General features: G+C 34.7%; 1 protein-coding gene across 4 annotated transcripts in view; it reads right to left on the bottom strand.

Moving 5' to 3' along the window:
- Window positions 1-16,255, bottom strand: part of PLEKHG1 (pleckstrin homology and RhoGEF domain containing G1) — a 270,972-nt gene that overhangs the window by 48,647 nt on the left and 206,070 nt on the right. For all 4 annotated transcript variants that reach the window (XM_074187815.1, XM_074187814.1, XM_074187816.1 and 1 more), the window contains one exon: window positions 6,950-7,050. In XM_074187815.1, coding sequence (XP_074043916.1) covers window positions 6,950-7,050 — 101 coding nt within the window. The remainder of the gene's footprint in view (window positions 1-6,949; window positions 7,051-16,255) is intronic.

The following is a 16,255-nucleotide window of genomic DNA, read 5'->3' as shown; positions in this document are numbered from 1 at the left end:
GGGGACAAAAAAGAAAGAGAGTCAGTGAAGCATTAGAAGCAAGAAAAGAGAGAAGAAAGTGGGGGTTGTATCTTAAGCTTCAAAGAAGGGAGTGAGGACTTGTTTGCTACCTTTTAAATGAATAACCTGGGGAGGTTTGGAGTTTTTTTTTGTTTTTTGTTTTTAGATTTTTCAAGGCAATGGGGTTAAGTGGCTTGTCCAAGGCCACACGGCTAGGTAATTATTGTGTCTGAGGCTGGATTTGAACTCAGGTACTCCTGACTCCAAGGCCGGTGCTCTATCCACTGCACCACCTAGCCGTCCTGAGTTTGATAAGACCATTCTACCTAACCTATGTCTTTTCTGCTGCTATGAAGTTGAAAACACTGGAGAGAATCTCCCCCTCACTACATTCTTTACCCCTATGTTTGGAGAATTCTAAACTTTAGAATTAACACATCTCTGCCCCTTGTCCATCAATTTACAGTCAAGCAGTCAGAAAAAGCCTGTATTCTATCTTAGTTGCTGTTCACCCTTAAATTTTGAAAAAAAGACTAATGACATCATGATCTTAGTCATGTCTTGACTTGCATGTGAATTGGATTTAAGTGAGGCAGAGTTGCAAAGACATCAGTCTCATTCTCTCTTCCACAATCCTCTAAATCCAGTGGCAGGGCAAAAGCCACGATGACTGATGATAACTTTGGATGCAGTGAATGACTTTGGCCTTCTTGGCATTTGACCAAGCTCTAGGTGCTTGCCCTTTCAAATATCTATTCTCATTCTGTTTTGAGTTCAGAGGTATCTTTGGTGTATGGATGAACTAAATTAGTACTAAAAACAGTTTCTGACCTCAAAGAACTAAAAAGGTAGATAAGGAATATATAAAAGCAGAAAAATATTATTTCAAAGTTATAAAAACATGATAAAGGAAAAACTCAGGACAGAGATTATGTTTACTTCTTAAGACAGTAACAATATTACAGTTTTCTGGACTTTAGGGTTAGAATAATTTTTCCTTCACCCTGTCCATCATGAAGGGCGTGGGGGGTTGAGAGTTGAGTGCATTCTTTGTGTGTGTGTGTGTGTGTGTGTGTGTGTGTGTATGTGTATATACATGCAATAAAAAATGCTTCCTTTTGTACAGTAACAGATCTATCAAACTGTCCCTGGACCATTGATGTAAATGTTAAAGCAAGAATTATGTCATGACCTTGAGGATTTCAGCATTTGATTATGAATGAGATCCTGAAAGGGAGCCACTCCCATTTAAATCTGAAATTGGCTCCATATAACACTTCCTTTCTCCACCCTTCTAACTGGGTCATTTGGCACCTGAACTTGGAGCATCTGCAAGGGGTTTGTGTGCCCGTGGGAATATAAAATGTAATAAGCTATAAACAGCACCAAATTCCCCTTAAATTTCCTAGCTACATTAGCTCAGACCAGGGTTGCTTTCTGGGAAAGGGGAGGGACAAAGATGGGATGTCTACTATTGTCTTGGAATTACAGATACTTGATGATGCCAAAGTGTACTTAAAGATACAAAAAATATTACAAGCTGATTTTTACTGATGGAGAACAGGCTATATAATTGTATCTGTCTTGTGTCTCACCTCTAATAACATGGTATAGGCAAGAAAGATGATGGCCCCAAATCCATTTTGGTTTCAGAAAAGAATAAATTGTAGCCTATTTGGATGAGAAGTAATCTGAAGAAGTCCCAATTTGAAAAAAAATTATTTCTAGTTTTAAAAGAATCTAAGGGATGAAGAAATTTTGCTATGGCCCTTTTTGACAAAGATAGAGAAAGAACCTTGGGAAAAACTTTGGATGCTTTTGATAAAAGGAGGTCTGCTACTCTATGTAAAAGCAAAGCTTCTTAACAATTAGAACTATCCAACAGAGTAATGAACTACCTTGGGAATTATCCCTCCCTGGAGATATCTGAACCAAAATTGCCATGGAAGAAAATGTACTGTCTCGTTGTGACTGATCATATCAAGATGAGCTTGGAAGACTCTTCCATAGGTCATGCACAAATAGTCTGTATGACAATTTGGGAGGGAGCTGTCTCTAATTTGCAAACTTCATATTTCTTTTGAGCCACTGCAATTCCACTTTGCTCCCAGAGCACAGCTCCTTCTCTAGTATGGCACAACATGTTGGAAGATCCTGTGCCAGTGTCTTTCATGTCTCACAATTGATACCAAAGTTCTTCAGAAAGAGACCTGAAAGTATCCTTAACTCAATTCTTTTGACCACCATTTCAGTGTTTGCTTTGTATGAGTTCTCCATAAAAATCATCTTTTAGGCAAATGTATGTTTGGTACACAAATAAAATGCCCAGTTCATTGGAGTTTTGCTTTCTACAGAAGAATTAGAATTCTTGGCAGTTCAACTCAAGAAAGGACCTTAGTGTCCACTGTTTTATCTTGCTAGGTGATCTTCAGCCTCTTCCTAAGATAATTCAAATGGAATTGGTTCCATTTTCTGGCATGGCACTGGTATACTATACAGGTTTCATAGGAATCCAATAATGAAGTCAGAGCAAAGGCTATGTACGTAGACCTTCAGTTTGGTAGGCAGCCCAAGTACCTCTTCTCTCCCACACATTTGTCCTGTGCCTTCCAAATACTCTGCTAACTCTGGCAATTATGCATCAACCTCATCATCTATGTGTAGTAAATCTATGTGATTTGCTCCTATGCGTTTTAGCATGATGTTGTAGTTGATGTTGTTGGATGCTTTTAATGAGTACAAAAACAGCATCAAGGTCCACAACCATATTCTGATGATAAATTATTTATTGAAATTTATTTATTGAATATATTTATTTAAATATTGGATATATTTATTTAAATATTGAATATATTTATTGAAAAAGCTAAAAAAAGCTAAAAGCCAAGACTAAAGTGGAGAGAGAGTTGATGCAATACTTTTTGTTCATAGTTGATTGTGTGCTCTGTGTAGCTTCTGATACTAATACTCAACAAAGCATGGATTGATTCTGTTACTTGTGCTAATTTTGGCCTAACAACTAACAACAAAAAACAAAACAAAACATATGGTCTCCATCAGCTAGCACTGTATTCATATATGGAGCCATCAGTTACAGAAAATGGGTAAAATTTTGAATGCTGTGGATAAGATCACTTAACTTAACAATATACTTTCCAGGGATGTTCATATGGGTGATGAGACTGATGCACTGAGATCTTATTACAGATACATTCAAATCAGCATTTAGAAAATTTCTATTCTAAGGAGAGGATGTTGTACAATACCATTGGCATTTCTTTCCCTTTGATTCCCATAATAAAAGAGGGAATAAGTGGATTCCTTCATATCTCCTTTCCTCTCCCCTTAAGACAATTTTCTGGGCATTTAGGGATTTATTACAAACTTGGATATCTAGACTGTTTTGTTCATAATTGTATGGGAAACAACAATATACATATATATATTTACATATATCCATACATGTAATATGTAAAATAAGAACATATATATCTAAAGTTCATCTCTTTCAATTAAGGCTTCTACATCTATGTAAGCATATATGTAAATATTATAGCTATATATACTCAATTATTAAACATATTCTATTATCTTTGACAGAAGAATTAATGAAAAGTTACTTTAAATAATTCAGCTAAAGCATCCAGAGAGAAAAAAAAATCAGCATTTCTTTTTGACTGGATGAATTATAAGATTTCAAATCTTGCTACTGTTTTGACTTATATGTGTGGAAAATCTTGCCAATAATTTACAAGTGGTAATACAGTTCTGAAATTTTGTTTTATAACAGGTATCCCAAAAGTCTTAATCTGTTGCACTGATAGCTGAAAACTACACTAAAACTTTTCAGACACTTTGTAATTGTGTCTATTAAAATGATTGTCATAAGAAACAAACCAACACTTTACCATTGTCAAGAAAGATAATATTCATGACTATATTCTGTGTGTTACCATAGAAGTCCCACAATTGCTGGGAAATATTATCACTGAAAAGAAGATATTTGAATACTTGAAAAGTTTTGATTTGAATTACTGAAATAATATTTAAAACCAAGGAAATGAGACAAGGAATGCAAAATAACACAAACAAAAAAACCCCTTCCATTCATTCTTAAACAATAGCACATTTTCCTTGAAGATGATGACCAGAACTTGAGATGAAATGAAATAAAATAAAATTTTCAAAATGAGACAGTATTATGTATATGTGCATATAAACATGCAAAATTATGTAACTACATGGATATCTCACCATAATGTGCCATCAATTTTACTCATTAATCATTCATTCATTCATTTTAGTCCTTTCTTTTTGTCCCCCCATAAGATCTTTTTAATAGACAATTCAGGAATGCAAAATTTTTCTTGGAAACAAAACTAAATTTTGTTCTTATTTCTGTGATGACTAACATGTTTCACAGAGCACTTTCCGTATTTCTCTGATGCACTAATTATCTATCTATGGAATAATAATATCGTATAATCAAAAGGTTTGTTGAATAGAGTAAATGAGACAGTGTATATAGAGTGCTTTATAAATTCTTTCTATTTTATTATTTATTAGGCGTCTTAAATCCTTATTCTCCTATAAGCACCATGAGGTCCAGAATTCCTGCCTTCTTGTTGTCAGTCCCTCAGAAAATGTTTTGCACACAGGGAAGGATTAATAAATGTTTAGTGAGTTGGAATGAATTTATTCTATGTCCTTGGAGCCATCTTGATGTTCACTTCTACCCAAGGGTGAAAAACAGTCCTGGAATAAATCATATAATCTTCAAAGGAAGGAAAATGCAATCATTTCAGATAGTATCAGTAAACTTTGAAAGTTAGGTGGACACAACTCTCCTTTCCCAAAGGATTAAAAGCTAGAAGGTAACAAATATCCAACTCTGGCCCTGTCTAGGAACTTAAATTAAATACTTTTAACACTGGCATATTACAAAAAGACTATAAAAGTATAAACCCTCAATTTACCTTTTGAATTTGATGTTTGTTTTTCCCTTTTTGCTCCATACACATTATAATCTTGTTTCACTTCATACATCATCCCCATAAAAATGCATGTTATTTTGTAAAGACTACAAAATATTACACTACAAAGGAACCCAACTAAATTATAATACCAAGGTTCCTTAGTCCTCTTTTTCCCTTTTCTCCCTATTCTCTCTGTAGATAAGAACAATTTGGCATAATGAAAAGAGAGATAGTCTTAAAGTCAAAAAGACCTGACTTCAAGGTTTTTCTCTGACATTTACAGTTCTGTGACTCAGGAGAAGTCATTTAAATTATCAGGGCTCTCAGGTAATCTCTAACATTCTTACTTGTAGAGAAGGAGTCATCTATACCAGTCAAGGTAGTTTCCATGAACTCCCTCAGTAGAATTACAGATTTAATTCCTACTCCTATACCTCAGTCTTTTTTAGTGAATTTCATCAGCCCCCATTGCCTCAAAAAAACACCTTGCTGTAGATAACTCTTACAATCTCTAAATCCTCTTTCCAGGTCTCTGCTTCCACATCATGAACTACCCTTTAGATATTGTTTGCAGATATTTCAAATTCAACTTGTCCAAAACAGAACTCATTCTCTTCATAAAACTCATCTCTCATTCTATTTTTCTTATTTCTGAATCAGGAGCTATTATTGTTATTACAGAATCCAAGTTCTCAATCTCAGTGTCACCTGCAGCTCTTTATTATCTCTCCCCGGCCTGCTATAACAAATGAAATGAAAGGTCTTACTGATTTTTATCTCCACAGCACTTCTTGCCCCTTTCCATTTATCCCCACCATACAACTCCTGTAGTCCCAGTCATTATCTTTCCCTTGGACTCTTCCAACAGCATACTGATTGTTCTGTCTCCAATCTCCTTCCCCTAGAATCCATTCTCCACAAAGGTGCTAAGGCCCAACTAAGTTATTTTCTTGTTCAAGAAGGTACTCTGAGTTCCTGTTGATTATGAAATAGAAATTCTTCTTTTGGAATTTAAAGCCCTTAGTCATTTGGTACCAGCCATCTTTCCAACCAAAATGCTCTACTTGCTGTTCCTTTTAAACCAGATTCAATTTCCCATCTTGTTACCTTTTATACCATTGTCCTCCTGGACTGGAAGGTATAGCCTCATCTCTACTTCTTAGAATCTTTAACTTCAATATTTTATTCAAATGCCAACTCCTACACAAGGCCTTTTAAAAAATCCTCTGAGTTGTTAGGTCTCTCTCTGGCTTCCCCAATATTCATGTATGTGTTTATACATACATACACATATATGTCTTTACTTATCTTTGTACTTATCTTTATACACATTATTTCTCTATTTCTCTAAAGAAAAATACAAAATTTATAAGGACAGTTTGGGCTTAGACTTTGGATCTCCAGTTCAGTTCCTAACACAGAATTTGATCATGGCTGGCAATTAGTAAATGACTACTGAAGTCAGGAATATGATGATGAACTATTTGTAGCCACAAGATATAATTTTTCTCCCCAAATTGAGGAGCTATAGCACAAAAATGTTTTTCAGTCAGATTTAATTATTTTAATCAACTAATGAAATATGTTTCAAGTTCCTCTGGGCTCAGGATTGTAATAGGTACTATAAGAGATACCCAAAAAATATTTGAGAAAACCCATAAAACTCATAACTTTGAGTCTGCACACTTTTTGTATAGAAGGAAAATAACCCTGATCATTCTGTAGACCTATAATTAGATCATCTCTCCAGGGATTGCAGGATAAAAGAAGTTTGATGAGAATAAATATTGTACTTAGGAAACTATATAAGGACTTAAATTCAAATTTTCAAAGAATGATAATCCTCTGAAAAGTGGAGGATTACAGATGGTCAGTTTTCAAGAGTTAGATCTCTTAAGAAGTTAGGCTACATAGATCTTAGAAACTAATAATCTGGTTGTTTTCAAATTGTCCATAATTCAGTATTAACTTACCTGTTGAAATGGTAGATATCTTGTATGTTTCCAAAAAGGGCGGATCTTTCTTCAGCCCCCAGAGAAAGCTTGGATTGGTCTTTGATACAATCAAGATAATCCTGTGAAAGCAATGAGAAGGATACCTTAAAAACTCCTGTTCTTTTCAGTATCAGTAATAGAGTTATCTTTAATTATGTAAGATGAATCCTTCATATCAGTTTCCAGTTGTCATTTCAGTAATAATGCATGTAGTAATACTACTGTGAGAAAATAGTCATTCTTTTATTAAAGATAACAATACTTACTTGTTCATTGACCTCTAGAAAATAAGATAAATTGAATAGTGAGAAACATGTAGGCAACATGAGTATGTTTATATATTCACTTACAGAAAAACTGTATTTAGATTTTACTCACATTGTGATTGTATAATTGGTGTTGTTGTCAATAGCCACAATTAATTAACTGATTTAGACAAAGTTTTTCCATTTTAAAATATGTCTTTCAATTATTGGTATGAGAGAAAAATCTAATGATGTTCCCCGAATGCAATTTTGGAACAGCTAAAATCAATGTGTTTTAAAATTAATCTTCAATAAATAAAAATCCTCAAGAATCCTTCATTCAAATGTTAATTTATAAATGAACAGTTTTTGCTAAGTGATATAACTCATTGTTCTATTCTGTAGTTATTAGTTTTGCTTATAAGCATATAACATTTAATGAAGCATGAATCCATCAACTTAAAGGATTTTTTTTCTAACAGAATAAAAGTTTCTGTACAAAACCTCGATTTCTATAGAGGTGTTGATTCACAGTGAGTTGAATTTTATCTGTCTCAACTTAGAGACTCTATCTGAGCTTGCTTAGATAGAGAAAAACTGCTCCCCCAAGACCTATGTCTGAGAGTACTAGTCAAAAGATCTCATAATGAAATGGCTCTCAGTAATGTTTGCAAAAGAACACTGCAGGAGGCAGGAAAAAAATAAAGGAAAAAGTGAAAACAGCTGAAATAACGTAAAATGAAAAATAAATAAAACCCCCTACCCTGAGCTGAACAATGTAGTATGGCATTCAACCAAGAGCAACATAACATTCCATGGCCCCTCACTTTGAGGAAGTAACCCCATGAAATGTCAACTAGAGCATGAAAATCTTTACACCATTACTGCATTCCAAAATCTGATAGCAAACACAATGGTATTTTGATGCACCAGTTAAGGGAAAATTGAAACTTAAGTGCAACACACAATTGTTTCATATACCCTTCTATAATCAACACTCATTATCTTATTTTCTGATGAACTCACCAAATAAGAGTGCCTTTTCTTAGCTTCTTTGCCAAAAAAAGAACAACTTCTTGAAAATCATAGGCTTGGGAGAAGCTAGGTGGCTCACTGGATAAAGTACCCACCATTGAACCAGGAGGACTTGAGTTCAATTTTGACCTCAGGCACCTAATACTTACTTAGCTGTGTGACTCTGGTCAAGTCACTTAACCCCATCGCCTTGCAAAGAACAAAAAAGGGGGAAAAAAGAAAATCATGGGTTTGGGGAACAATCCTACCCAGAGACTTCAACTGGATATCTTCAAAAAAGTTCTTCTTACTATCCCAAAGCAATCTCAAGGAAACCACATGGTTACTGAGCAATGTTTGCATAAAGAATAATGATATCGAAGTCCTGGGGCTTCTCAACCTTCTGACATTTTGTTTGTATCTCAGAAATCCGACAAAAGTCAATAGCCTTGGGAGTTTGTGGAGGCAAGAGTGTAAATTGCTACAAACTCCAGGATCAAGGAGCCCAGCAAGAGTTTTTCTTTGAGTTTGTATTTATTTGAATAATGAATTTAAATTATCAAAGCAGAACCAAATTGAACTCAAAGCAAAGATTAAGCAAACAGGGTGATGGGGTAGGAAAAGTGAAACCTCAAAGTGATAGAGAAAAATCTACACAATAGATGGTAGAATTATTGTGTTTGCCATCATATTTCTGGGAAAAACCATAAACAAATTCATGAATTGGAGTTTCTTATACAGTTATCCTATGAAAAATGTATTATTTGACAGCCTTGACTCTAAAGGTTTTGCCTCTAAACACAAATACTGACAAATGATAAGCTTGTTGAAAAATACAAGAGATGAAATTTTAACATACTTCCAAATATCTTCTTTTACTGAATGGTAAATTGCTTTGAGGTGAAAAATTTGAACTCAAACAATTATCAAAATAAGTTTAAGGTAAATTTTAATGTGTTTATTAACAACTTTTAGAATCAAATTTACATAGCAATATCAATATTACCACTATCACCCACCATTACCACCCTCATCATCATCATCATCATCATCAATCAATATTCACTGTGTCAGACACAGTGAGGATGTAAAAAAAAGAGACACAATTCCCACCCTCAAGGAGCTTCCATTCTCGTAGGTGAGACAATATACACACAAGACATAGATAGTATAACTAGGAAGTAAACTCAGAAGGAAAAGCACTGCTTAATCTATTTCCCCATGTTATCTTTTAGAATCTTCAAATTTTATTTTTTAACCAAGTTAACAGATATTTGAGAGCCATCCAAATTAGGACATTTTCCAAGAGTTTTTTTTTTTTTTGTGGGGAGGTGGTTATTTGAACTAGCAGGATTAGGTTAGTAAAATCAGATCTGCTAAAGATTTTCTTGAGTCTGTTGACTAATAAAAGAGAAAGGTTCAGATTCAGAATCTCTATAGTGTCTTTCAAATCAGACTTTTTTTTTAATGATTCTCCCAAATTAAATATAAGGTACATTTAGAGAAGCAAAGTCAATACAAACAAGTCGAGATAGAACATGAAGAACAACAAAGGTCTAGTTCAGAGGTTGTCTGTGTGTGTGTGTGTGTGTGTGTGTGTGTGTGTGTGTGTGTATGTGGTACAGACCCCCAGGTTAGTTTGAAAATGCTTATGATCCCCCTTTTTGAATAATACTTTCAGATGCATAAATTTTAAAATATAGGACTACCAGTAAAACCAATTATACCAAAATGCAGTTGACAAAATTTTGCTGTTGGTTTTTTTTTAAAGCCCATGGAACTCAGGTTTAGAATCTCTGATCTAGTTATATTGAATTCCCACTGCCTGAGTCCCAGAACAGCTGCAGAAAACTACAGAATAGGAAACTAATCCTCCCTCCTCACTTGAAGTTCAAGGTTTGAGAGATTTGCAGGAACCAGATACTAAATTCCTTATGTGAGGAAAGGATTGAGTTAAAGAGTACTAAGAATTTCAAATGGGGCTAGGGACAAAGAACCATGGCTCTTCTCCAATAAATCATGGCCCATCTCCAACTGAAAAGACTTCAAAACACCAAAACCTATAGTATAGAGAAACTGTATTAAAAGGATGCTTATTTTCTGAAATTGTTCAGAATATAGAGTGTTAGGAATCCAACTTTATGTAAGCCAACTGTTGAAAGCAGATCAAAGTTGTATGGTCACAACTTGCTCCCCTCACCAATCCTAATTAAGTCTTTTAAATATGATACTTTAGCCCTAAATCAGTTACTGAAAACTACTACAGAACACACTATATTAACAGTTGTAATCATCTGAAACCATAATGAAAGGCTTAGCTCCCAGATAACAGTCTATGGAGTATGCATAATGACAGAACAGCAACAAGGGAAATTTATTGGCTCAAAGTCACTGTTGTTTATTAATTTCATTTGTTTCTTGTCAGTCCTTATGGCTATTCCACTTTGAAGGAAAAAAAAAACTATGAAAAGTCATAATGAATTCTCCTGGTTTTTTCCCTTATCAACTACTTTTTTTCATTAAATATTGAACTTCTAGTTATTGGAAATATTTAAACAGAGGCTAGATGTCTTCCTGTCAAGGTATCTAGAGAAGATATAATTATATGACAAAAGTTGCTAAAATGTGTTATTTTATCCTTTGATACAAGGAAGCCAATGATAAGACAGAAACATTAGTGAACATAAAAACAACAATAAAACACATTAAATCAAATGAATACCTTGATCAGTTTTATTTCTTTTCCTGGAGGATCAATAATAAATAGTGTAGCTAGGTGGCACAGATAGAGTTTGGGCCTGAAGTTAGGAAGACCAGAGTTCAAATGCAGCATTAGAGACTTACTAGCTGTGTGACCTAGTCAAGGCATTTATTCCTGTTTTCTTTGGTTTCCTCATTTGTAAAATGAGCTGGAGAAGGAAATGGTAAACCACTTCAGTAACTCCACCAAGAAAACCCCAAATTGGGTCATGAAGAGTCAGATAATGACTGAAATAATGAATATATTTTCTTCTTCTCAATAAAGAGTCACCAGAATGTAGTATATCCTGTAAGAGGCAATGGTTTTGGTTGGTTTTGCTTAGCTGGCATTATCCATTGGATATAAAAAGTAAAAAAAAGCATCATTTAATTATCGAAAAGATTAAAGTGGTTATGAAGGCTGAACTAGATTATCTTTTTAGACTTCCTCCCAATTCTAAAGTTCTAAAGACATTTCATTCTGAAATAGTTTCCTTCTTGATTCTATTCTGAAACTATAATGCAATAGTCAAATATATCTGTGATTTCACAAATTCTAGAGTCTGTTCCAATGATACCAATCACTCATCTGCAATGACTCATTTTGTATAATTCTCATCCATAGTTTTCCAGGAATCTGGCATAGGGGACTGACATCCTGCTGGAGGTCTAGTTTACCTTCTCAAATTTCAGGTGTACAAATAGGTGCCAGTACTCTTTACTTCCAGCTGTCAACCCTTATCCTTGCCATATGATTAGCCCATCTTCCCTATCATTTTTTGATGAGACCCTTTTACACTGATTATTCTTGAGAGTTGCTCATTTGCTATATGTTGGAGCCTGTTCACACCGCTATGAGACTTTTTATTGCTTTTTTTGCACAATGCATTTTAAAGTCTTCAAGGGCAATTCTTCATGCTATGCAGCAACACCAGTGAAATGTTTGTCTTGAAAAGATGAGCCTTTGTTGAGATTGGAAGTTTGGAGTCAGTAAAAGGTCCTTACAATTTTCTGAAAGTGGTACAGTTTATTCTTCTACTCTTGTCCAACTCTGGGCTCAGATCATTGTCCATCTGATTTTTGTCCCAGAAAGAATATGCTGTTTAATAAATTTTCTATGTAGTCTTCTTTCTATGCAAGCTGAAATATGGACAATAAATATTCTTCATCAGTTTGGTCTTTTTTGAGTGACTGACATATCAAACCTCTTTGAGTGATTAAAAATCTGTAAAAGGAGTCTCTGCTCTTGGGGCTTGATGAAATCAATGGATTGTCACCTGGACAAGGGTCTAGTTCCATTTCTTATCTGAGATGGGTCACCCTATACTGTGTACTGCTCTGGAATGGATTGGGACATCTTAGTTGTCCAAGTGCAGTTGGTCTGGTCCTATCTTCTGCCTGAATATGGTTGGAGCTTTTGTGTTGCTCACAGTGGACCTGGTGGTTGCTTTAACCCTCTCTTCAGAGTTGGGAATAAGCTGTTTCAGTTTCCCCTTCCATCTAATTTAGGATTTTACAAGATTCAAAAATTTTTTTGGACAATATGGAGTAATTTATAACTGATTCTTTTTAGTTTCATTATCATACTTTTGTGTACTTCCTTGGTATGTTTTGGGATCCTGATATCCTGCCATCTTCCCCCATTTCTAGCTCAAATTTATTTTGTTGTCTTATATTCTGAGTTTCCAAGGCACTCAGCATATATCAATCTACTATTCAATTAATTGTTTCATGTAGGAGCAAATAAGCGAATATTTGGGAAGAATTTTAAAGATCAGTCATTTTTTTTTGCAAGGCAGTGGGGTTTAAGTGGCTTGCCCAAGGCCATACAGCTAGGTTATTAAGTGTCTGAGGCTAGATTTGAACTCAGGTACTCCTGACTCCAGGGCCGGTGCTCTATCCACTGCACCATCTAGCTGCCCCTCAGTCATTATTGTTACTGCTGCTCTCAATCTATTGGAAGTTCTTGAAGAACAAATATTATATATTATTATAAATTATAGCACAGAATACACTCAGTAAATACTCATTGACTTAAAAAACTTTTTTCTACTTAAAAAGCACCAAACCTACCAAACCTACAGATCTACTAAAGAATGTTTAGTAAGTTTGAAGAAGAAAAATGAGTTAGGGGTATAGGATGAAAGAGAAGAGAACATATTTTTAGTTAGTACCCTCTAATAAATCACATATTTGAATTTCCAAGCTCTGATTTCTGGAAAAACATCTAACCTTCAGTCATTCTCCCCACTGGTCTTTAAACAGCAATGTAAATGGGAGAAAGAATAAGTCACACAAAAAAGAGAATGGGGGTTAGAGGTGCCTGATCACTCTGCTAGAATACAAAACTTTTCTGTGTATAAACACTGCTTTATCTGTGTGTGTGAGTGTTTGTCAAATATACAAACATACATACACATGCATACACAAAATATGAATTTCACAGGAAATTATTTTGAGAATGTCATCTGTAGCAAACAGGATAAAGTTTCTTGTCAGTATGCTTTAACAGCAAAGTCTCAAGCTAAAAACCAGGAATAACTACTTTCCTAATATTCTATTTGACTTTAAGCAAATTTGTATTTGAGTTGAAAGTCATCTACACCCTTTCACTTTTTTTTTTTTAGGTTTTTGCAAGGCAGTGGAGTTAAGTGGCTTGCCCATGCCCTTTCACTTTTGATCTTTTTAAAAAACAATGCAAATGATTACAGATGCTCTGAATGGATAGCTATAACCAATTTTTCTGATCTCTTAGTTTTATTTATCTTTTATAATAAAAGCAACACTATATCTGGGGAAAACTCAGATTAAGTGCCCATTGAAGATAACTGAAAGGAAGCGTAGATTTGGAATAGCTTGGAATCACAGATTTACTGATGTTTAACTGGCAGGATTGGAAAGCTCCAACTCCAAATCTTTTCACTAGCCTAAGGTGTCTAAAGTCTGGGATTGACATTTCCTTTGTATCTCTGTGTAGGTCACTTATAGGAACATTATTTTTTCATATGACTTAAATGGAGGGACTAAAGTAGATTACTGTTGAAGTTCCTTCTATGTTTGAATTTCTATGATTCCATGAAAAGTTTATTACTACCCTTTTAAAAAGGTGATAAGAAAATGAAGCAAAATCCTTCATAACCATGTTTGCCACTGAGTAGGAATTTCATGATTACTCTAAGGAAGGAAAAAACCATTAATCAGACATCTCCATTCATTAATTGCCCTAATTGCTTAAAAACAATTACTCTGGTCTGTCTTGTTTTTTTCTCCAGTCATCTTTTTGGGGTTTTCTTAAAATGGGTTTTAATGTCCTGTCTACTGGGCATGTTGGTTATTTCAGTGATCTAAGCTTCCCTCCCTTTTCTGATTTGTAATCAGTAATGTTAAACTGTATTCAGAGAAGGAATGCTGAGGTTTTCTAATTCTGCAGAACAGTCAAAATAGATAAATGTTCTACTCCTTGGCCATCAGATGACCCATTTTTCTGTTAGGGTCAAGAATCAAAAATAATTGTATAATGGTCAGGAAACACAGTAACCTCATTCTCCTATACTTCTAATTTCTGTTTTGTTTAAAATCTCTTATGAACCGTTTCCTTACCTAACTTGAAGTTCAGAATTCACAGAAACTGACAGACACTTAAAATCTTCAAAGGGGAGAAGGGAATTGCCTTCTTACAGAGGTAGGAAGGTAATGTCTTGGCAAAATTCTAAGCAATTGAAAATCAGGAACTGAATCATCTCAATTATAACTATGTGGCTGGTAGGATAACTTGAAGCATGGTGATTAAAGAGAAATTAAATTAAACCACTGATGAGCATGTGCTAGAGAAAAACATTTTTTAAAAATAGCTCTATAAAAAGTTTCTATCGCTGAATACAATTTGACAAATTCTCTATACAAGATGTTTATCCTCATATGATAGAAGACGCTTTGCTGACATCTCTCTTGGAGGACACTTGTTTACTGCTACTTTGTTGGACATGATTTAGAAAGCTACTAACACATGTGGAAGAGTAAAGGTTTTTGTTTTGTTTAGTTCTTTCAGTTGTATGACTCTTTGTGACCTCTTTTGGGGTTTTCTTGAAGAAGATACTGGAATGGTTTGCAATTTCCTTCTCCAAATCATTTTCTAGATGAGAAAACTGAGGCAAATAGGGTTAAGTGATATGCCCAAGGTCATACACTTCTCTTCTTTCAGTTAAAAATATAATCCAATAAAAAGTACAATCTTATTTTTTAGTCCTCTTTCCATTTATTGCCACCTCACAAAGATTGCTTTCTAATTCTTCTACATATTTGCATTTCTCTTTTCCTTCTTTTCCACTAAAAGAAGCCTCTTTCAAAATTCTCTGAAAACTTCAGTGTAATATCCTTATTACATTATATTCATTGTGTGATTTCAGAGTCAAGGGATGGCAAGTGAATTTTTGCCTTAGAGTGATGCTATAGAGAGGAGTGTTTCTTGCTGTGCTGATTTCAGTCTCCCCTCCAACTCATTTTGCAGTTTTCCAAGGCCAGTGCTGACATGTAGCACAACCACCACAGGGGCCCCACCACTTGGGTTTCATCACTATTACATCCTCATCCTAAATCCAACTTCCTTCCCAATCTTGGCAGGGAAGAGGACCAGACTGCTTCCTCTCCCAATGTGACCACCTGTGCCAATTATTTTTGCCTCAGGTTTAAAAAGTCCTAGTTTTGTCTATGTGACCCCTCAAAACTTTTATAAACTCCTTAATTTACTATAATTCATTATGTATAGTACACACACACACACACACACACACACATATATATGTATATATGATAAATGCCACATGTGTCTGAGGTTGTATTTGAACTCAAGTCCTCCTGAATCCAGGGCCTGTTCTTTATTCACTGCACCACTTACCCGTCCCCTTAGTTAATTCTTTATAATATACTAGTATTACATCACATACATATACCATAACTCGGGTAGCCATTACTCAATTGATGGGGCTGCTATAAAATTGTTGGGGTCTTTTATTATTTTTTTAACTCTTTGGAGTACAGAACTCATAGAGGTATCACCAGTTCAAAGGGTAAATACAGTTTAATAACTTTTGGGGCAAAGTTAAATTGCTTTCCAGAATGGTTAGACCAATTCATTGTTCTACTAACATAGTTCTACCTCACATGCCCCTGGCATTTGTCATTTTTCCTTTATTTGGCACCATTGTTAATGTTATGGTGTAAAGTGGTACCTCAGAAATCTTTTTTTTACATTTCTCCAATTATTAGTGATTTGGAGCATTTTTTCGTA

This window comes from Macrotis lagotis, chromosome 5, assembly GCF_037893015.1.
Source record: "Macrotis lagotis isolate mMagLag1 chromosome 5, bilby.v1.9.chrom.fasta, whole genome shotgun sequence".
Taxonomy (NCBI): domain Eukaryota; kingdom Metazoa; phylum Chordata; class Mammalia; order Peramelemorphia; family Peramelidae; genus Macrotis; species Macrotis lagotis.
The sequence above is the reverse complement of the archived record's forward strand: the minus strand, read 5'-3'. Positions and strand labels throughout refer to the sequence as shown.